The sequence below is a fragment of the Dermacentor andersoni genome, chromosome 1 (genome assembly GCF_023375885.2).
Source record: "Dermacentor andersoni chromosome 1, qqDerAnde1_hic_scaffold, whole genome shotgun sequence".
Classification (NCBI taxonomy): Eukaryota; Metazoa; Arthropoda; class Arachnida; order Ixodida; family Ixodidae; genus Dermacentor; species Dermacentor andersoni.
The window spans coordinates 126,860,270-126,879,312 of NC_092814.1; the positions used below are offsets into that span (position 1 = coordinate 126,860,270).

Here is a 19,043-nt window from a genome sequence, read left to right on the forward strand (position 1 = left end):
CTAGCTTTTCAAAGCTTTGGTTTGGTCTATCGACATCGTTAATGCGGTTGCGTCTTTGGCGTACTCTTTCGTCATGTGCACTTCAGCGATGAGATTAGATGATAGGCAATGAAATAAATGTGATGTGACAATAAAATAACAGCTACAGGTGACCGAGATTAAGCAAAATGAAACAAGCGTTGAAGTTCAATGAGTTAAGTCATCCTTAGTCCACTTACATTTTAGTAAGTATGTGAAGAGAACAGTCATCCTAAATAGCTTCTGACACAAACAACAAAGTTCACGCCTTCTGGGAACTTATATGTCGCCCGAGTGGCATTACTAAGGATTCATTTAAAGATGCTGTTAGTGAGTGAAGAATGATCCCAAGGCCGGTGAAGGTAACTTGCAGCTGTCCCCAAGTTACACAAGAGATTCAATCAACAGAATTTTAAACGTAATTGACAGTAAACGCGACAGTGGCGAAGCGATCCCCAACTTTTGCTTGACAACTTTTTTGGTGGGATTTGCTCGTCCGCTCTTTAAGCTTACTAAATTACACATGCGCATAACCCATCACCAGGCAGGATTAGATAACGACTGTAGAATGGTTCATGCAATGACCAATCATATGTGACCAAATCTATATAGTTGACCATTTAAGGCAGTTGCACCGCTCGTTTGGGAAAGCTGACATGCTGCCCTATAGCCAAGCCGGTTAGCGCTACATCATTTATAGCCAAGCCTGAACGCTTATCCCCCCAGGTACTAGCTACCACTTAGCACGCTGCGAACACCAACCACTGTTTTAACAGCATGTAATGCAAGAGCATATGCAAGAACATAGCAGAGCCGCCTAGTGAGTGGCCAAAGGCTTGCGTAGCAACTTAAAGCACCGGTTACAGAGAGTACGGCTTCGATGCCACTTATACATTCTTTTTAACGGCGCAGAAAAAACACAGCACAAGGATAACGCGACACACATAAGCGTGTTACCTGTGTGGCGTCTGTTTTTCGCGCCGGTTAAAAAGCATGTGTAGCAAGCACCACCAGCTTTCCCAGCAACAAGTTCTTTTGTTTGAGGTCACCTTTTTGTAGTTGTATAAATAACAAGGCGCGCCGACCATGCACACTGCGAGACAAACTGTCAGGAACCGTTCCCATGCAAACAAGAGGACATGTAGTGGTGGTTGCCCATGGCGACACCATGTTGTCTCTTCGTACCGCACCTAAGTTCGTTCGCGTTAGTGGGCTGGCAAAGCGCAGAAAGGAAGCGACATGCATGGTGTCACGAAGGAAGCAAAGACCGTTGTCGCTGTGCTAACGAACGAGCAAGGAGGTGGTATTATATGCATGGCACACAGGAGCGACAGAGTGCTACAGCGTCAGTGGGTTTACGTATACAACGATGCCACGGAAGGTTCATTCACGTCCCGAGCCCAGGTTGCACCCTTCTCACACAGACACTTTCAATGCTCAGTGAAAACTATTTTTACCCAACCTTTGAGCGCAATTGGTGAGTTGTCAGCGGGTCTGCATCGTATAAACACGATCCTATATATTACTGTATCATATAAGCCCGACGGGCCTACAGCTCTCCTGGTCCTTCTCTTGCCAAGCAACAAATTGGAATTTATAAAAGTACCTTGAAAAGGCTAAGAAATACAGTTAAACAAATGTTTGGTACAAAACACGACCGTTCCAAATTCTGAACGCTTGGGTGGACCACGACTGATTCCTTCAAGGATCTCAATCGCTATTCCCAAAATATCGTTGAATCACGCAGCGTTCGGTTTCAGGATGTGATGGAAAGTGGACGCGTGCACATTTACAGAAACTTTACATGAGCATAAAAAGGAAACACGTGTGATAACGGTGGCAAATGGACAACGGGGCTACAACTCCGAAAGCAAGTTCACTTCTGAGGTGACACTTTGGTTTCGTGCCTGTTGGAGGCGGCCGCGAACGGTTGCTGCTGCTGAAAGCCCGGCACAAGCGGAGCAGCACGCTGCAGGTCGTCCTCGGTGTGGACCGGCGTGTCGATGCGACCGATGTTGTCGTTTATGTAAAAGAAGTCAGGCGCGTTCTGGCACGGCACCGACTCCTCGGGATGGGCGCACGTCAGGCTCAGCTGGTTGAACATGGTCTGGTTGCCGCAGAAGAAGCTGTACTGCTGCATTTCGACCGAGCCGTCCTCCTTGTAGATCTCGTTGCAGATGTGGAACAGCTGACAGTTGTTGCTGACGTCGGCGAAGTAGCCGCTCCTCTCGCACTGGAAGGTCGTCTGCACGCCGCCCACCACGAACTCTACGCCATCGGGGAGCTCGTACGCCGCACGGCGGGTCTGCTCGAAAAAGGGTGCGAGACACTCAGTTCACGCTGCATACGACGCCATGTCACTTCGTATTTAGAATATGAGACGGCTGGAACTTCGTTCGTCCATGCGATATACAGCTTGCCGTAGAAGAACTGCGCTCTGCGAACGCTTGAAAACTGAGCCGTCAGCGTTGTGGCTGTTTCACCCAGCGACTCCAATTTATCAAATTTGCGCATAAGAAAAATAATAATAACAGAACTGCCAGAGCACGTTTAATGTGTGCGTTTAAAATTGGTCGTGAATAGCGCACAGTCACTGAACGGGAAAATAGCCCAGCGCACGAGCCCGGCTACTAGACTCGAAAAAAATGCATTCGCATCTTATTTCTTAGTTTCTAAGAAATACGGTTCTACTCGTTAAATTTTACAAAAAGCTTACGCGATGCAAGGACACTTACCGTACATCAAAAAATTGAGTAAGGCCAATAATTCAAAACCTGTTAGAATGCCACCGTTACTTCACGTTGTCCACATCCCGCATTTCATGCATGTTGAAGTGTCTTCTAATATCGCAAACTCTCAAGAGGTATAGGAGGGTATATACGGCGAACTTACCCTCGTCTGGACTTTTGCAGCCCCTGCTACCGCCATGAACGCTTTTGTAAAAAATAAAAGAAAACAAAACAAAAACACGATATTAGGTCAGTTTGGTTAATGTACATGTATCAGTGTCATTTAACAAAATGGCGCGAGTACTGAACGACCTTGCGTATGCATAACGACGAAACAGATATTATTTAGATCTCGTTGAAGTTCCAGCTAATCCCACAAAACCGTATATATGCAGTGATACAATCGCTTAATTACATTAGGCTGCAGCGGCGTGTAGGCTATGTCGTCAACGTTGACAGCGCGTCGCTTGTTTTGTCTGAGGCGATTTACTTTCGTGCAGAAAAAAAGAGAGCGGATGCGGGTGGGAGATGGAGAAACGAAGCGTATATGTTTCTTTATGAAAATCTCTTGCATAGAACTCATTAATAAATAAGAAAATGTTACCTTGTTTCAAACGTGCGCCCTCGCGTTTTAGTAGTTTTAACAGGTTGGTATGTATTACAAAGCAACAAATAAGCAGTAGCAGGGATATTTTTAAAATTATTATTACTATTAGTTGTGTTCATGAGCTTCGGCGGCTGTAGGTGGCTTTAGTTACTCTTATAACTCAACACCATAAATACGCACGAAACATTTCAAATGCTACAAACAAGAGGGAAAGAAAAAAGTTACATGGGCTGTGCTTAAAAAATAGAAATGTCACAGTGCACGTGCAAATGAGCTCCGTTAGGAATGGCCCACTCCAAAAACAACACTCGCGAACACGAAAACAAGAGCTACGGAAATACAGAAACAAGATTATGTAGGTGTCCAGATAGAAGTATACGCACATCTATAAATGGAACGCTTAATGGATATTAAAAGTACAGTAATCAGATGTAGTAATATTTAGATATGCTTGAATCCTCAAGGAACTGTGCTGATTCTTTTGCAGTACTGTGTGAACATTTTTCTGATGGCAAGGTGCCCAAGACGCCCATTCACTTATTATCTAAGGCATATGCAGCTTTGCCGGTCACTTCTTACAGTTACCATCATATTTCTTCTTTTATTATTATTTATTTCATTGTGATAACATTTTCATACAGCCATTTATCTAGTTGTCGGGTTTCGCCAAAAGCTATAAGCTTTTTCTGGCGCGAATTGACAGAAGTAAAGGTGAAGCCGTGTGTATGAAGGAAATCAGTGATGAACGTTGACAGTCCGCTATAGCGCGTACTGACTGATGATTGGACATAAAAATTGTAACAGCGCAAACACATGCAACCACAAATTATCAAGGACGAGACACAAGCGCTGTGTCTACAGCATTTGTGTCTCGTCCTTGTTACTTTGTGGATGCATGTGTTTGCGCTGTTACAATTTTTATGTCAAGTATGCACCAACTCGCCCAGAAAGAAGTTTTAATGACTGCTGATTACTGCTGTCTTTTTCAACACAGCATGGCACAACATGTATTGCTGCAAAGACAAAAAAAAAAAAGGACACTAACCGAGGACTATGTAGATCTTCATTACAACGAAGCCACGTGAACTTTCTGGGGGATAATACTTGACCAGCTGAAACAAAAATGAAAAGAAAATTTGTGTCTATCACAAGCAAACCACTGATCTCATCAGAGAGAACACTTTGAAATAAAAGCACGGAGACGCTATTCAACGATGTTTAATGTATTATTATTTCTTCTCTTCCTCTCTTTTTTTTTCTTTTCTTTTTTTTTCTTGGTTCACAAATGAAAGCTAGAAAGTTAGCTAATTGTTTTGTGGGAGAGTCGAAATAATTTTTTGTGATTGGCCGGCTGCATTCGCAAATAACATGTTGGTCTTCGAAGTTAGCCATCGCTTTCTACAGCGTACTCTGAGAATACGCACCGAGGGGAGCACGTCAAGATTGAAGGTGAGTGACACTGCTCTTGATCACAAAGGTACTCCGTCTCTATATGTTGTTGCATTCTAGTCAAAGATATCGGCTGCGCCAACCACTCAGAAAGGAATGTACACCGCCTGTCGCAAATGACTTTAGCCCAGGTCACCGGAGCGGGCACCAAGCCTTATGGTGGTGTCTACATCTGGCACACTGGACGTTTCTTGTGCACACTAGAGGGAACTGTAGCGGCTTCAGTGCCTTGAAATGTGACCATGGTACATAATAACAATTCTATTCCAATGCTATTCGTTTTCGCAATTCGTCGCTGGTCTAAGCTTTGTTCCGCCCACGTTCTCACCGAGTCGGGACTTTACAATTGCTAGTATAAGTACAGCGGGGCGTGGCACTTCCGAAGGAGCCGGACGTTTGTGCGCATGCGCGAGTAAGAGCGAGTGCGAGAAAGAAAATGTGGCGGCTTTTGCTCCTTGAATATATGGACTCTGCCTAGGCACTACGGAGGAGACGCTTCTTAGAGCGTGTTGTATGCGTTTGTCCTTAGGCGTGCCGGCATTTCGGAATAGGATCGAGTTTGCTTACGCTCGGGCGCTGGGTGCCGGCGTGGTGAAACAGGCCAAGCAGCGGGCACTGACAGCCCATTTTGCGACCGCTGTGTCGGACAGACTGTCTCGCACCTGCGGCGCTCGTGCTAAATCAATCGAGCCAGACCACAGCTTTCTTGCGCCTTACGGCGATATACCTTGAAAGTGACATCACAGATGTTTCCGTGGGAGCAGTAGGGACGGTAGTAAAGACCGGGCCACATATATTGAAAATCTAGAATGTGGAGCAGCGCCTTAGCAACCGCGGTTGAACGCAAGTGGCTGAAAGGCCGTCTGTGACGCTCTACGCCCCTGCAACCGCTATGAGAATACGTCGCGCTACCCGAACACCTTATACGCTAACCTAACCTAACCTAACATTAACCTAACCAAACGTGACGACACCCAAAGCCAATCATCCTCATGGCGCAACCACTGTGAGAATATGCCTCGCCACCCTAACGCCTTTCACGCTAACCTAACCTACCGTAACCTAACGTTAACCTAACCTAACGTGGCCGAGACGCAAAGACAATAATCCGCCCAGCGTAACTGCTGTGAGATTACGCCGCGCCACCCTAACGCCTCTTACGCTAACCCACCCTTATCTAACCTAACGCTAACATAACGTAACGTAACCAAACGTTAATCCAACCTAACGTTAACCTAACCTAACATGGCCGAGACGCAAAGACAATAATCCGCACCGCGTAACTGCTGCGAGAATACGCCGCTTAACCCTAACACCTTTTACGCTAACCTAATTTGAGCTAACCTAAACCTAGCCTAGACCTAAGCTAACCTAACCTGACGTGGGCGAGACGCAAAACCAATAATGCTCACGGCGTGACATCAGGCAATAGCGTTAAACCGCGGTTGCTAAAGCGCTGTGCGTTTATTTAACTCCAAGGGGACAACTCAAAAATGCTCCTGAGAAGTCACGGAACGCAGCATACGAAAAGCCTGCCTAGAGCGAAGATACTGCACCAGGACACCAGGCCCAGCCCCTACTACAGCTCCTACTGCTGCTCCGGAAAAATCAGTGATATTTTTTTGAAGGTAGAGCACCGTATGGGCAACAAAGGTTTAATCCGGCACGACTAACTCAGCACCAGCGCTGCAGGCGCGAGGAAGTCTGTGCGAAGTGCCTTCTGACAAAGTGATCACCAAATGGGGCGTCCGTGTCCACTGCTTCACCATTGCCTGCAGCCAGCGTTGGAACGTAAACAAACTAGAACCCACTCCGCAATGCCGGCACGCCTGTGGGACAAACGAATACAACACGAGCAAAAGAACTCATCTGTGGTGCTTAGGAAAGTGCATCGGGAATGCCACGCCACGCTGTATTTATTAGCAATTGTAATAATGCCACCGGGTCGTCCGGTCGTGAACGGGATATGATAATAAAGGAATATGGCACAAAATGACTTTACTTGCTTTTGCACAAGAAAACCCGACACAACATTAAGAAAGTAATAGAATCGAGCGAAAGGACTCCTTACATTATGCTGGCTCAGTGGCCCTCAACTGCCACCACACGGCGCCGAACCAACGCCGGTAACGTTTGTGATGGGTTCCATCTTACTTGGGACATAGGCGGGTCCAATATGAAGGGAAACACTTGATTTACAACCAAGACCGCCAAATGTCCTTGGTTGCGAAGTTGAAATCGAGCAAACACCACAGGTCAGTCTCCTCAAGGCTCGAATTGCGTTACATGCGTCAGCAGGTAAAGTTTAAATGTCATTTATCGCTTGAATATCGATTATGCATTCCCTTTCATATTCAACCGCCGTGTATGCACAAAGACCTCGTGTTACGTGTCAGACCGCACCATTATGTACAATGGGAGTAAAAAAATACGGAACCTAAATTATTTGATTACTTTGAAGGCACTTTGGTACGCCCCGCTACCACGGCAATGTATGCCAGTTGCTGAGGCGGAGTACATGGAAATGCTAGAGGACAAAGTTGTACTGGCTACAGCAGTCATATCACGAAACTGTATTTGCTCTGTCCGTCTATCCGTCCGTCCCTTCTTCCGTTCCACTACGCTCCGGCGTGCATCGTCGGGCCATGGTCTATGCACGTTTAAAGAAAGAGAGAGAGAGAGATGAAGAGGAAAGGCAGGGAGGTTAATAAAATATCAGTCTCCGGTTTGCTACCCTACACTGGGGATGGGAGATAGGGGTTAGAAAGAGTGCAGAAAGGAAAACGTTAAAAAAACAAAAAGGACACACGGAGACACACACACACAAAAGGCGTTCCAGTTAAAGACGTTCATAAAAGCCGGTAGATCGTATAAAGCGCTATAGCGCTTGCACGACCTTCTTCTGTGACGTTAGGTCCTTTCGATGTTGTAGAATTTTTTTTTTCCGATTGCGGTTGGTCGTCCAGTTGGTCAAGTTCGTGGCGAAGGCATTCCCTCTGTGGACTGTTCTGCGGGCAGGCGCACAAAATATGGTCAATCGATTCTTCATGGCCGCAGTGGTCACAGGTTGCGGTGTCGGTCATCCCTATGCGGAATGCATAGGCTTTGGTAAAGGCAACGTCCAACCACAGTCGATGCAAAAGCAATGCGTCTCCACGACGAAGCTGTGATGGCGCTCGAAGGCTTAACCTGTGATCAAGGGTGTACAGTCGAGAATTTCTTAAAAGGGGGTCATTCCATTTCGACGTGGTGCACTGCCGAGCAAGCAGGCGGAGCTTCCGTGCAGCGTCAGTTCTAGAAAGTGGAATTGGTACGTGGTGCTAACCTGCATGGCTGAACGGGCAGCTTGATCGGCCCGTTCATTGCCGATAATCCCGCAGTGACTTGGAAGCCGTTGGAAAGTTATTTTATGTCCTGCGTCACTTATACGGTGTAACGTCCCTGTAATGCGAAATATTAGCTGTTCGTGCAGTCCGCGTCGTAAAGGTGACAGTAGAGACTGCAATGCCGACTTTGAATCGCAGAAGATCGTCCACTTGTGTGGCGATTCATTACCAATGTAATGAAGGGCAGTAAAGAGCGTTGAGAGCTCTGTTGCCGTCGACGTTGTCGCGTGAGTCGTCGCAAATTTGATTGTTCTGACTTTCACTGGTATCGGGACTGCTGCCGCGGAGCTGTTTGGCAGGATAGACCCATCAGTGTAGACAAGCGTAGAGTCACAGTACTTCTCGTACAAAAATAGTAGCGTGAGCTGTTTAAGGGCTGGTGATGACAGATCAGCTCTTTTCGTGATGCCAGGTATTGTGAGGTTGATTTTTCGCTGAGCGGGGCACCGTGGAGGAATTGAAGGTCTCGCAGCCAGAGTAAAACAAGCTGGAAATGATTCACCATGTGGGGTTATCGTTTGGCTGAAAGATGTGCGAGGTCTGTCCACTGGTAGGGAGACTAAGTGGTGACGAGGAGTCCTGGTTAGATGCCTTATGTGGGTCCTAAGCACTTCAATTTCAATGTGAGTCTTGACAAGGTGGTCTCTAGCGATTGCTATCGTAGCCAATGTTGATGCACTCCGAGGCAGGCCTAGACAGATCCGGAGCGCTTGAGTCTGAACACTTTGTATTGTGCGTAGATTCGTTTTTTCTGCGTTGGTTATTGCTGGCAAACTCTATCGCAAACTCTATTGCTGGCAAACTCTATCGTTTTTTTCACGTTTGATACGTGAGGGCTCCATGAGAAGTCCCTGTCGATTATGACACCTAGAAACTTGTACGATCGAACATGTGGTATTATTTGGCCATTTATCATTACGTTGTAGTTTGCCATGGGTTTGCGCGTAAATGGCACTAGTGCGCATTTCTCGGAGGAAATTTCCAGGCCTCGATTACGCAGGTATATAGCAGTTTAGGTGGCGGCTCTCTGAATTGTCGCTCGCAACTGTAGGCGTGTTACTGCAGACGTCCATATGCAGATGTCATCCGCGTACATTGATAACCTAACTGTGCTTGGCACGTGGTCACGGAGAGCAATTAGGGTTAGATTAAATAACACAGAGCTAAGTACACCGCCCTAGGGGACCCCGCGGTAGCTATAATGTAGAGAAGTATGGCCTTCCTCGGTGCTTACAAAAAGGATCGCATGGAGAGATAGCTCCGTATCGATTGAAACGTCCGACCGCCCACACCTACGTCTGCGAGAGTAGAGAGGATGGATTCATGCGTAATGTTGTCATACGCCCCTTTGACGTGGAGGAACAAAGAAGCGCAGAAACGCTTACGGCATTTCTCATGCTGAATTTAGGTGACCAGGTCGACAACGTTATCGACCGATGATCGACCACGTCTAAAGCCCGCCATGGCATCCGGGTAGGTGTTGTGGTACTCCACGTACCGCTCCAGGCGTCGCAGGACCATCGTCTCCATTACTTTTCCCACACAGCTTGCCAAAGCGATCGGGCGATATGATGAGAGTTCCAACGGCGACTTGCCAGGCTTCAGCAGTGGAACAAGGCGACTGGTCTTCCCGCTTGTTGGTAGCGCACCATCTCTACAAGATTCATTGTATCGCTCAAGGAGAGCACCTCTCGCTCGCTCACCCAGGGGAAGCAGAGCTCGGTAGGAAATTCCATCAGGTCCTGGCGTTGATGTACGGCCACAGAAAGCTAATGCTGCCTTAAGTTCGTGGATTGAGAATGGTAGATCCATGCGGTGATCCCGTGGTGCTCCCGTGGTGCTCACAGCACCACGGGATATGGGGAGCTGTGAGTTGGCCGGATAATCTGACGCAGAAATCCTCTGCCACGCCAATATCCGATCTCTTTTGAGACAGGGGGAAGAGCCTTGAATGGGAACCTCTGTACGGGGAGTGTCCGGAGACCGCGCACCGTTCTCCATAGTTGCTATAAAGGCTTGCGTGGATCTAGCGACTCACAGAAGGCAGTCCAACGTTGCGATTCGAGCTTTTCCAACCGGCGCTGGATCTTCTTTTGCGTGCGTCTGGCGGTCCGTAAATCGTCCATTGTCGTCGTACTTCGGTATCTTCGTTCAGCAGGTCGCCGGATTGCTCGAAGTCGTTCTAGTTCCACATGAAATTCTGTCAGTTTCGAAGAGCATGTGAGAGTACGCGTGTCTTGCACTGCGCTCTTGATTGCCTCTTCCAAGTCGAAATATGGATTGGCGTCGCAGTGTTCTTCCATTACAGACTGAAATTTAGACCAGTCCACTCTTTGGATCGTATCTCGTATTTTGGAAGGGGACAATCCTCTGATCTTGACGTACATGGGGATATGGTCGCTTCCGTGCGTCTCCATGTCCGCAAACCACTCAGCACGTCTGACAAGGCTTCGTGAGACAAAACCAAGCCAAGACAGCTGCTGTATGTGGAGCCACGCAGAAACTTAGGACTTCCATCATTCAGCAGCCAAAGTTCATTACTGGAGGTGAAAGATACCAGCGCTCTGCCTCTCGCGTTGATCTTCAAACTTCCCCAGAGTGTATGATGGGCGTTGAAATCTCCAAAAATGACCCAGGGATCGGGAGTTGATAGGATGTCTCGTAGTCTTTTGTGACCAAATCGACTTGATGGAGATAGGTAGGCGCCCACAAAAGTAAAGGTAAAATTCTTTTTCCGTATTGTTAGGCAGATATATTGATTATCGAAGTTAGGTGGCACAGGCTGATGAATGTAAATGAGGTCATGGCGAATAAACGCCAAAACGTTACTGTTTTCACCAACAGTTGACGACATAAACGATTCATATCCAGAAAGCCTGATCACGTTTAAATTGCCTAATATGGGATACCACGTGCAACACTCTAAAGTGGCAGAAGTTGAGAGCTCACAACAGGGCTTGCTCCGCATACACAAAATGTTTGTGCGCTAGAACTGTTCGCAAGAGCGGATGCCAGCTAACCGCGTGATCTGGGACACATCATTAGCGAAGGCGGAAGGCTAATGGCAAATATCACTTGCGAACGAAAAGATTTGTGAGCCCGGCCCCAGTAGCGCGAGTCTGCGACCTTGTGGTACAAGGACTCGTGTCGTCCATGCATTTCATTTCATCACGTGATTCACCGGTTGACTGGTCCTTGCGATAACGTCCACAGCACATCGTTCAAGCTACAGTTATAAACAGCGAAAAGAACTAGTTGCGTAGAAATCTGAAGTAAATGGGCCCATTGTTCATGGCCCCCGTAGTCTCGCTACAAACTCATTACCGTTTCTTACTGTATGATGATAGCGGGACGTCTACAGATTTATTGATGGCGGAGAAGGTAGAGCCCCGTCGCCGCAGTAGGTTGGTGAAACTGCCCGGCGCGCCACTGACGTCGCCGACTGCTCCCGTATGTTCAACGCTCGAGCGCATATCAATGTCGTGTTTTCTTTTTATTACGATAGCAATTCTATGGACACTCCAAGCGCACTTTCGCCATCGGCGTCGTCGACGCCGTGATGTTCCGTATAAATTCCAAGTGCTATGCATCGCGGCCGCGCGCCGTATACTGTGGGTGCGAGAGAATGTGTCTGCGGATGAGCCGAGAAGCATGGTGGCTCGTTCTCGCGGGCACCAGGAGGAAGGCGGGGAGGAAGCACACCGTCTTCCGCAGGCTTTATACAGTTTTATTTGGGCGTCCGCAGGAAAGCTGCGGAGGCGACAGTGCGCATGCGCAGTACGCAGGAGCACGCACGGTCTCTTGAGTGCGCCCGCAGCTTTTCATAAGCTGCGTAGCATCCGCTGCGGGCTCTGTGTGCTTTGCGGGACGTTCTCGCGTGTTCTCACGTGCCTACGATATAGCTTTTTCGATATGGCTTTTGCGGAAGATATGGCTCCGGCTTGTGGTTTGACTTGGTGGCGGCTGATATTGCTTCACAGTTTCGGAAGGCGGCATAAGGCGGCGCTGAGTAGCACACTACCAGCTCCTGCGCGTGCAAGTCAGCAACCTCCTTCTCAACTTTTGTGTCCGGCCAACTATTGCCGTTTCGTGCGCGCGCGTTGCGCTACGTGCGCACACCCTTCCGCTCTGCGTGCGTGGGTGGTTGCGGACGGCCAACTAAAGCTGTCTTTTATCTTGAAAGCGATCTGGGCTGGGTAGAGTCTATGCTCGCCGAGGGTTGATGGCTTCGTGTTCACGTTGAAGTTCACGTTGAAGCGAGAGACAGCACGAAGGGCAATTAGCTCGCTTCTGCTGCCACTCTCCGACATGCCAGCGTTTTCACAGCGAGTGTCTGCTCTCATCGAGTGAAATGTGCTCATGTTTGCATGTGCGCATGTGACACAATGCTTGTTAATTTATTTAGTAAGCGTATGATTACGAGTTTATAAGGCCTATAAAGCTAATATCCTAACTACGCATAGCTGTCTAATAATTTGCTCTCGCAATAGATGCTCCGCCTTACAAGTGATACTGCGACATTGTTTCTGACCGCGCAACTAACGTTGGCGGTGCCACTGCACACTGCACTAGGTTTGTATGTTGCGCTTTCTCAACTGTATTCGTATATTTCAATGCAAAATGCTTTAACATTTATAGTAGCCATTCGCAGTCCTCGTGTCTGCTCGCTTTCTGTCCAGGGTGAAATCACATAAGTGTTGTAACATTTACATATTCAAAGCGAACTGCTTCCATAACCGTCCTGAGACTGCATATTGAGTGAGCAAGTAGACGAAGCCGACACTCACGGAAGCGCGTAATGTAGAGGTACATCCGCCGGCACATCAATAGCACAGGCAAATATACAGCAGCGCCGCCGACAAATGAGCGTTCATGAAGCAGCGACTGAACAATGACATCGTGTGTTATGTAAATGGTGGGACGAGCCACCAAAGCGATGTCGACTGCAGCTGAATGGGAGCAAAGCACTGCAGAGCAAGTGCCAATTTTACCCGATGGCTTGTGCGTGGCGCTGCGCTTGGAAGGCGAAAAGCAGGGCGCGTATTCACAAAACAGTATACGCAAGAGCTGTTCGTAAGAAGAAGTGGCGACCATTGATCACAGCAAACGTATCATTAACGAACGCGATGGGCTCATGAGTGGCTGTTCTCACGAACGAAAATCTTTGTCGATTCGCTTCTAGTTATCCTTCGCGTATTCGCTTATTAGTATTTCAGCATGCCATCGCTTATCCAGAATATGGCTATCCGTGCAATCCTGCGGCACTATTCGCAGTCGTGTCGTTGCTCGAGCTGCATCCTGGCCTCAAGTGTCCCTTATTAGGCCTTCCCATTTCTCCTCATTCATGCACATATCTGACTAAAGATTCAGAATGTGCCGGTAAAATAGAAAAGTAAGGAGAAGAGCAAAAGAGAAACGTACACGTTATACACGGAAGAACCGCCTTGCACTATTGCATGCGGACAAATCCGGTCTCCTACAGTGTAATGGGGACGCTTGTTTTGTTGTGGTGGTTTGTCAGGAACACCATCACGAACCGTGCGGCCGGCGCTACTGATGTGTCAAGAACATCGGACGGACACATTTGGCGCGCCATCGATGTCGAGTGAAACGAAAAGAGCTGCCGTCTATCGGCAAGCACCGCGAGATCGGGGCCGTTCATGAGCGCCGAGAATGTTTGATGCTTGTTCGTGAACATGAGCAAGACCTAGCAAAAGAAACTGCTCACTAACGTCAAGAGGCAGCCAGTGCTAACGCATTACCTGCCCCTTCAACGATAGCCAAGGATTCTGCCGAACTTTTCCCGCTGCTGTCACGTAAAATATTATTTTCCCTCAATGCAAACGATGGCCTGAAAAATAAAAAGATTAAAATCATCACTCAGTGTTATGTTTCTCGTGCGGAACCTGTATGTTTAGGATAGGACGTCGATTCACAAGATTAATGAGTGATATAAGGAGGAGGAGGAGGAAGGAAAGGCAGGGAGATCAACCAGACGCACGTCCGGTTTGCTACCTTACAAGACGGTAAGGAGGTTAAGGGATGATAAAAAAGAAAGGAGAGGGAGGAAGGTACTAGCAATGCGAACACGTGCGGTTGTTCATCACATCACGCCTATAATCGGTATAAAAAAATATCCTGCACAGCTAACAACCCTGTATAGCTCATAGTGCATGTGAAGAAAGAAACGCACGAGAAAGGTCTCGTTTCTCGTAGTTTCTTTTCCCCTCTGTTTCGGAAGACAAAAGCATCAATGGTTGCACAGTGCAAGGGTCCGAAAGTACATCTTTCCCATAAGAGAAGCAAGAAAGTGACACTGCTAGAGTGACAGTTTCAAAAAATGAGGGAAAGTAACAAGCCGATAGCAAAACAGTGTTGCTTACGTACACTCTTTACCAAAAGCTTTGAAGCCACTGCGTGGGCGACACGATCTGCTACTATAGGCTCTATTGCAGGGCTCCTTTAGCAGCGCTCCGAATCTCGGGAAAGTGAAGAACACCGTTCTTAACAGTCTCTGGGAATTTAAAGCAAATAATGCTGTATTGAATACAGAGGCCTGAGAACAAAGGCCAGTCATACACACGTGCAGTTGCTCAAAACATTTTACAAAAACAGCACAATTAAGGAAAATGTGAAGAAAAGAAATGTGTCACTCTCTCCAAAACGGGTTATCGCGAAAATATTGGTCCAACCACGCTGGCACCGACCACCACAGCTTACCTTCACACTTGGTCACTACACAGAAGTGAGCGGGCAATCCGAATCGGCGTCGCAGACGGCGCACTATACAGCTCCGCAACGCGTGTCGTGAAATTGTTGCGCGATGCTTCACGGATCGTCCCAAGTTCCCGCGAGTGAGGCGAACGGTCGCGAAAAAGCAGGATTCCAGGAGGCGAACTATCTCTTATAAGCATCCGCCGAGCTAAGCTTTGTTTAATCTTTATTTTCTCTCGAGGGAGGCCCGGCGCGGGCCGCAGTGTTTCCTTTCCACCGGAGATGCCCATTGGCGAACCGCGTCGAGAACAATTCGTCAAAATGCTCTCCATGCGGACGAAAGGAGAAGTGGCGTCCATTCAGCCGGTGCTGCACGCCGAGCGGTGCCCGGGCCGAGGGGTCACGGGGCAGCCGGAGCCTATTTGCGGGGCTCCTCCTCGGCGGCCGGGTCGACCAGCGGGCATCGCGATGTTCGGTGCACTCTCTCTTGGTTGGGACGCGACTTCCCTGACCTCCCCCGTATCTCTTCCTGACGTCCTTCCGTCAGTGGCGGCACTGCAGCGAGGAGGTGCGGCAGCCCTTGCCTGGACGATCGCTCGCTACCCCGCGGTCGGTCTTGTGCTCCAGTCGTTTTCGCGGTTCCGCTGGTCAACGCGTGCAATGGGGTGCATGCGAGCGCAGGCTCGGGGCACACGGTGCGCAGAGAGCTTCGACGGCTGCCTGGCTTGTTTCCTTGCTCGGTTGTGGTCCCTTTTCCTGCTGGTCGGTTTGTTTTTCTTGCGAATCGCACGTTCTCGACTCGTTCAAAGGAGACAGCCCTGACACGCGCAGGCTCGGCCCCGTGCCTCACGCCCCCTTTCCTCCGTCGTCGTCGTATTCTCGGCTGCGCGTTCGTCCGCCCTCCGTGCGTGCGTGCGTGCGTGCGTGCCAGAGACGGGGTTCGCACGCGTTTATCGGCGCTGGCTGAGCTGGCGTCTCGTTCGTTGTGGTTTCTTCGAGGCTCTAGAAATAGCCAACGGGGCTCGACAAACGCAACTACGTTTCAAAAGCTGGCCCGGTCATTATTGTTTTCTGACATGGGAGATGGGCGAGCCCACTGCTGCTTCGGTTGCCCTACAACCGGTCCGGCAAAAGACAGCGTCGCTCCCGTCACGCATTCTAAAATTCAACTCTGCCCCTCCATGACCTCGCTTGTGCTGTCTCATTCTTCACGGCACTGCTACCGTGTAGAGCGATGATGCATATGCAGGAGTACTCGAGCGTATGCATACACCTTAAAAACCTCGGTGACTATACCTTTGACATATGCTGTATGCCTACAGCGATTGGAAACCTTTGGATGCGAGCACGTAGCCGAACGGGATTTAGTCACACTGTCACACTTCTCACATGACTGTCTGCGAAAGAGACGTGAAAGTCCTTGCAAGGTGGAAGTTCACCTATTCTGTTCCGCTGCCTCATTTGACCGACAGGGAAATAACGCGCTGTACAAGAAGACTGAACCTTGTCATTTTTGGTAATACCTTCAGTTGGGTATTGGTGCCGGTCGAACGATAATGAATTTATCGCCGAAAACATGATCACAGAGAGGGGAGGACATATATAGACAGGATAAGCGCTTGTCATTTCTGTTCAGGTTAAGCTTACGGCGCTGTCTAGTAAATGACGTGCTCACGCTATCCCCTATCTCGATCTTTTTCTCTTGCCGAGAAATAGAGAAAAAACATTCAGTTTCAATAAGATCAAAAACAGTATTTATTTCGCGCTAGGCAAACAAGAAAGGCATGTGTTTCTGCAACTTTTATACACAAGAGATAGGTTAAGCGATTCCTCTTTTGGTTCACTTAAAGTCGTGATATGTTCAGAAGAACTCGGTTAATACGCCTAGTATAGTCGTTGTGGCTGAATTAAGAACACTTAGCGCTGCGGTCATCTCAAACAAAAATCGTAAAATGAATGGTGGTCCCACATCATACGCCGCACAATAAGTTCGCAAGCTTCTTGCCTCTTGTTAGTTGGAATACAATTAAAAATGCATAGAAAAAAGAAAGTGCTCACTGATTGGCATTCGTAAGCTTTGAAACAAGTTCGGTAGGAGGTTGCTGGTTAAACGTGTGTGTGTGTGTGTGTGTGTGTGCGTGCGTGCGCGCGTGCGTGTGCGCGTGCGTGTGGGTGCGTGTGTGCGTGTGCGTGTGTGTGTGCGTGTGTGTGTGCGTGTGTGTGTGCGCGTGTGTGTGTGCGTGTGTGTGTGCGTGTGTGCGTGTGCGTGCGTGCGTGTGCGCGCGCGCGCGCGCGCGTGTGTGTGTGTGTGTGTGTGTGTGTGTGTGTGTGTGTGTGTGTGTGTGTGTGTGTGTGTGTGTGTGTGTGTGTGTGTGTGTGTGTGTGTGTGTGTGTGTGTGTGTGTGTGTGTGTGTGTGTTGTCAATTACTACTTTTTGCACAACTCTGAATTAAGCAGGGTAGACGACGTCTACCTACAGTGACAAAGTGACGAAGTCTAACTCTTCAAATTACATTTCCTCGCCGCAAGAGTCTGACTGGAAGAAGAGGAGAGAAAAAAGAAAGGGAAATACAGGGAGGTTAGCCAGTGGAAGAGCCGGCTGGCTACCCTGTGCTGGGGAAACAGCTAAAGGCTGTAAAAGTTGATACAAAGAATAAAAAATTAAGAGATACAAAATGCATGCAATAACTCGATGTGAGTCTGCCTGGAAGGAAAGGAAATGAGCAACGGATCAAACGATTCGGCTGTGTGCGTTCGTGAGTCTGTGTATGTGTTTTAAATTCGAACACGCTTTCTTTAAAAGTCGCTTGCGACACCTAGCGCCTTTCCGCCTTTGCAGATAGATCTGTGGAAGAGGTGTAAATTACCCAAGTGAGAAATCTCAACGTTACTGTTACTAATAAAAAAAAGATTCATCAATTGCCTCTTAATTATTCACTTTAGGAAAGGTTAAAATTAGCTAAAACGAAGCCAAGCGTTAACCGGAGTCATCTCTGCTAAGCAGAATTTCTAAGACCGGCATCTCTTTCAATATATGTGTCCGTAAAATGTCCTACGAAATGCATTTAGCGGACTTTCGCTACGGATATCTCGAACAGGCATCGCGCGCGAGCGCCCGTTCAAAGGGCATCAAACGCGAGAACACTGCGTGAGCAGCCGCGGCGCCGCCCAGCGGTTCACCGAATCACCTTCGAAAAAGCGAACACTGCCAGGAACGCCGTCGCCCGTAGAAGCCGACTGAGCTGGGCCGACACCGCAGGACACTTTACCATCTTTACTACTTTCATAGGCATCGAGGACGCCAGCCGTCTATTCTACGAGAATACTCAGGGGAAATGAAAACAAATGATGCCTAAATATCTTCATTGCAACAAGCATACGCCATCAAGAGCAAATTACCTTAATAAAGCAAACTTTTCTATACTTATTTTCCTAACCATTACGTAGGCACAAAGCGGTAAGGTATCGCCATCTCACGGATTTGCGTGATGATGATTGCGTGACGTACCGACATGGGACAGATTTTTCGATGGAGCCAAGCGTAAAACACTTCCGTGTTAAAAGGAGTGATATCTACAGCCCAACGAAGAAATTACATTCCTGCCACGGTGCCGGAATCGAGTTGCAGATAGGCGGTGATCGACTCCAGGCAAAGTTCATTTCTAAACTATTTCATCGTTTTTCCGGCCTAGAATTTTGCTTCTGATGATCACGCCCCACAGTTTCTTTCGTCTAAAATTTGCTGCACTCGAATGCGAACGCACCATTATTCTTGAGTTGAAAGTATGAAATAATGCGGATGTTTTCGAAGATGTGCGGGCTGCATCCGGTGGGAAATTGCTGGTGACCATGAAAGCGGCGGTGCAAACGGCAAATATGACCGAACTACGCACCCGCCATTCAACGCATGCAGGGTGCTCGCATGTAGGATGCGCTTAATATGTGTCCCCTGGCATTTTCAAGATAAACGAATAGGCACCTAGATGACGGAGACGTTTACTTAAGAAGCTATCGGATAACAGAGAAACGGGTCGCCTCATTCCGGTGTCAGCCTTTCGACAGAGGAGGTATTTGACTTTGTCGAGGCATCTGCAAGTGTAGCCGCTGGCTGTGCCCCACAACTGCGCGAGGTATGAAAGT

At 48.3% G+C, this 19,043-nt stretch overlaps 1 protein-coding gene across 1 annotated transcript; it reads right to left on the bottom strand.

Annotated features, from left to right (window-relative positions):
* Positions 1-1,802: 1,802 nt before the first annotated feature.
* On the bottom strand, positions 1,803-15,169 carry LOC126545863 (uncharacterized). Its single transcript, XM_055061995.2, has 4 exons — positions 14,910-15,169; positions 4,400-4,466; positions 2,911-2,951; positions 1,803-2,323 (listed from the first exon to the last, which is right to left on the bottom strand). The coding sequence occupies exons 2-4, from the start codon at positions 4,419-4,421 to the stop codon at positions 1,895-1,897; spliced, it is 492 nt and encodes a 163-aa protein (XP_054917970.2). The 5' UTR covers positions 4,422-4,466; positions 14,910-15,169; the 3' UTR covers positions 1,803-1,894.
* Between the last annotated feature and the right edge of the window lie 3,874 nt (positions 15,170-19,043).

Bases quoted from the DNA above. Each gene is read 5' to 3' on its own strand.
- LOC126545863 (XM_055061995.2), bottom strand. From the start codon at position 4,421: ATGAAGATCTACATAGTCCTCG. The intron at 2,952-4,399 runs GTTAGTGTCCTT...TTTTTACAAAAG, and splicing joins GAAGATCTACATAGTCCTCG to CGTTCATGGCGGTAGCAGGG. The intron at 2,324-2,910 runs GTAAGTTCGCCG...TTTTTCGAGCAG, and splicing joins CTGCAAAAGTCCAGACGAGG to ACCCGCCGTGCGGCGTACGA.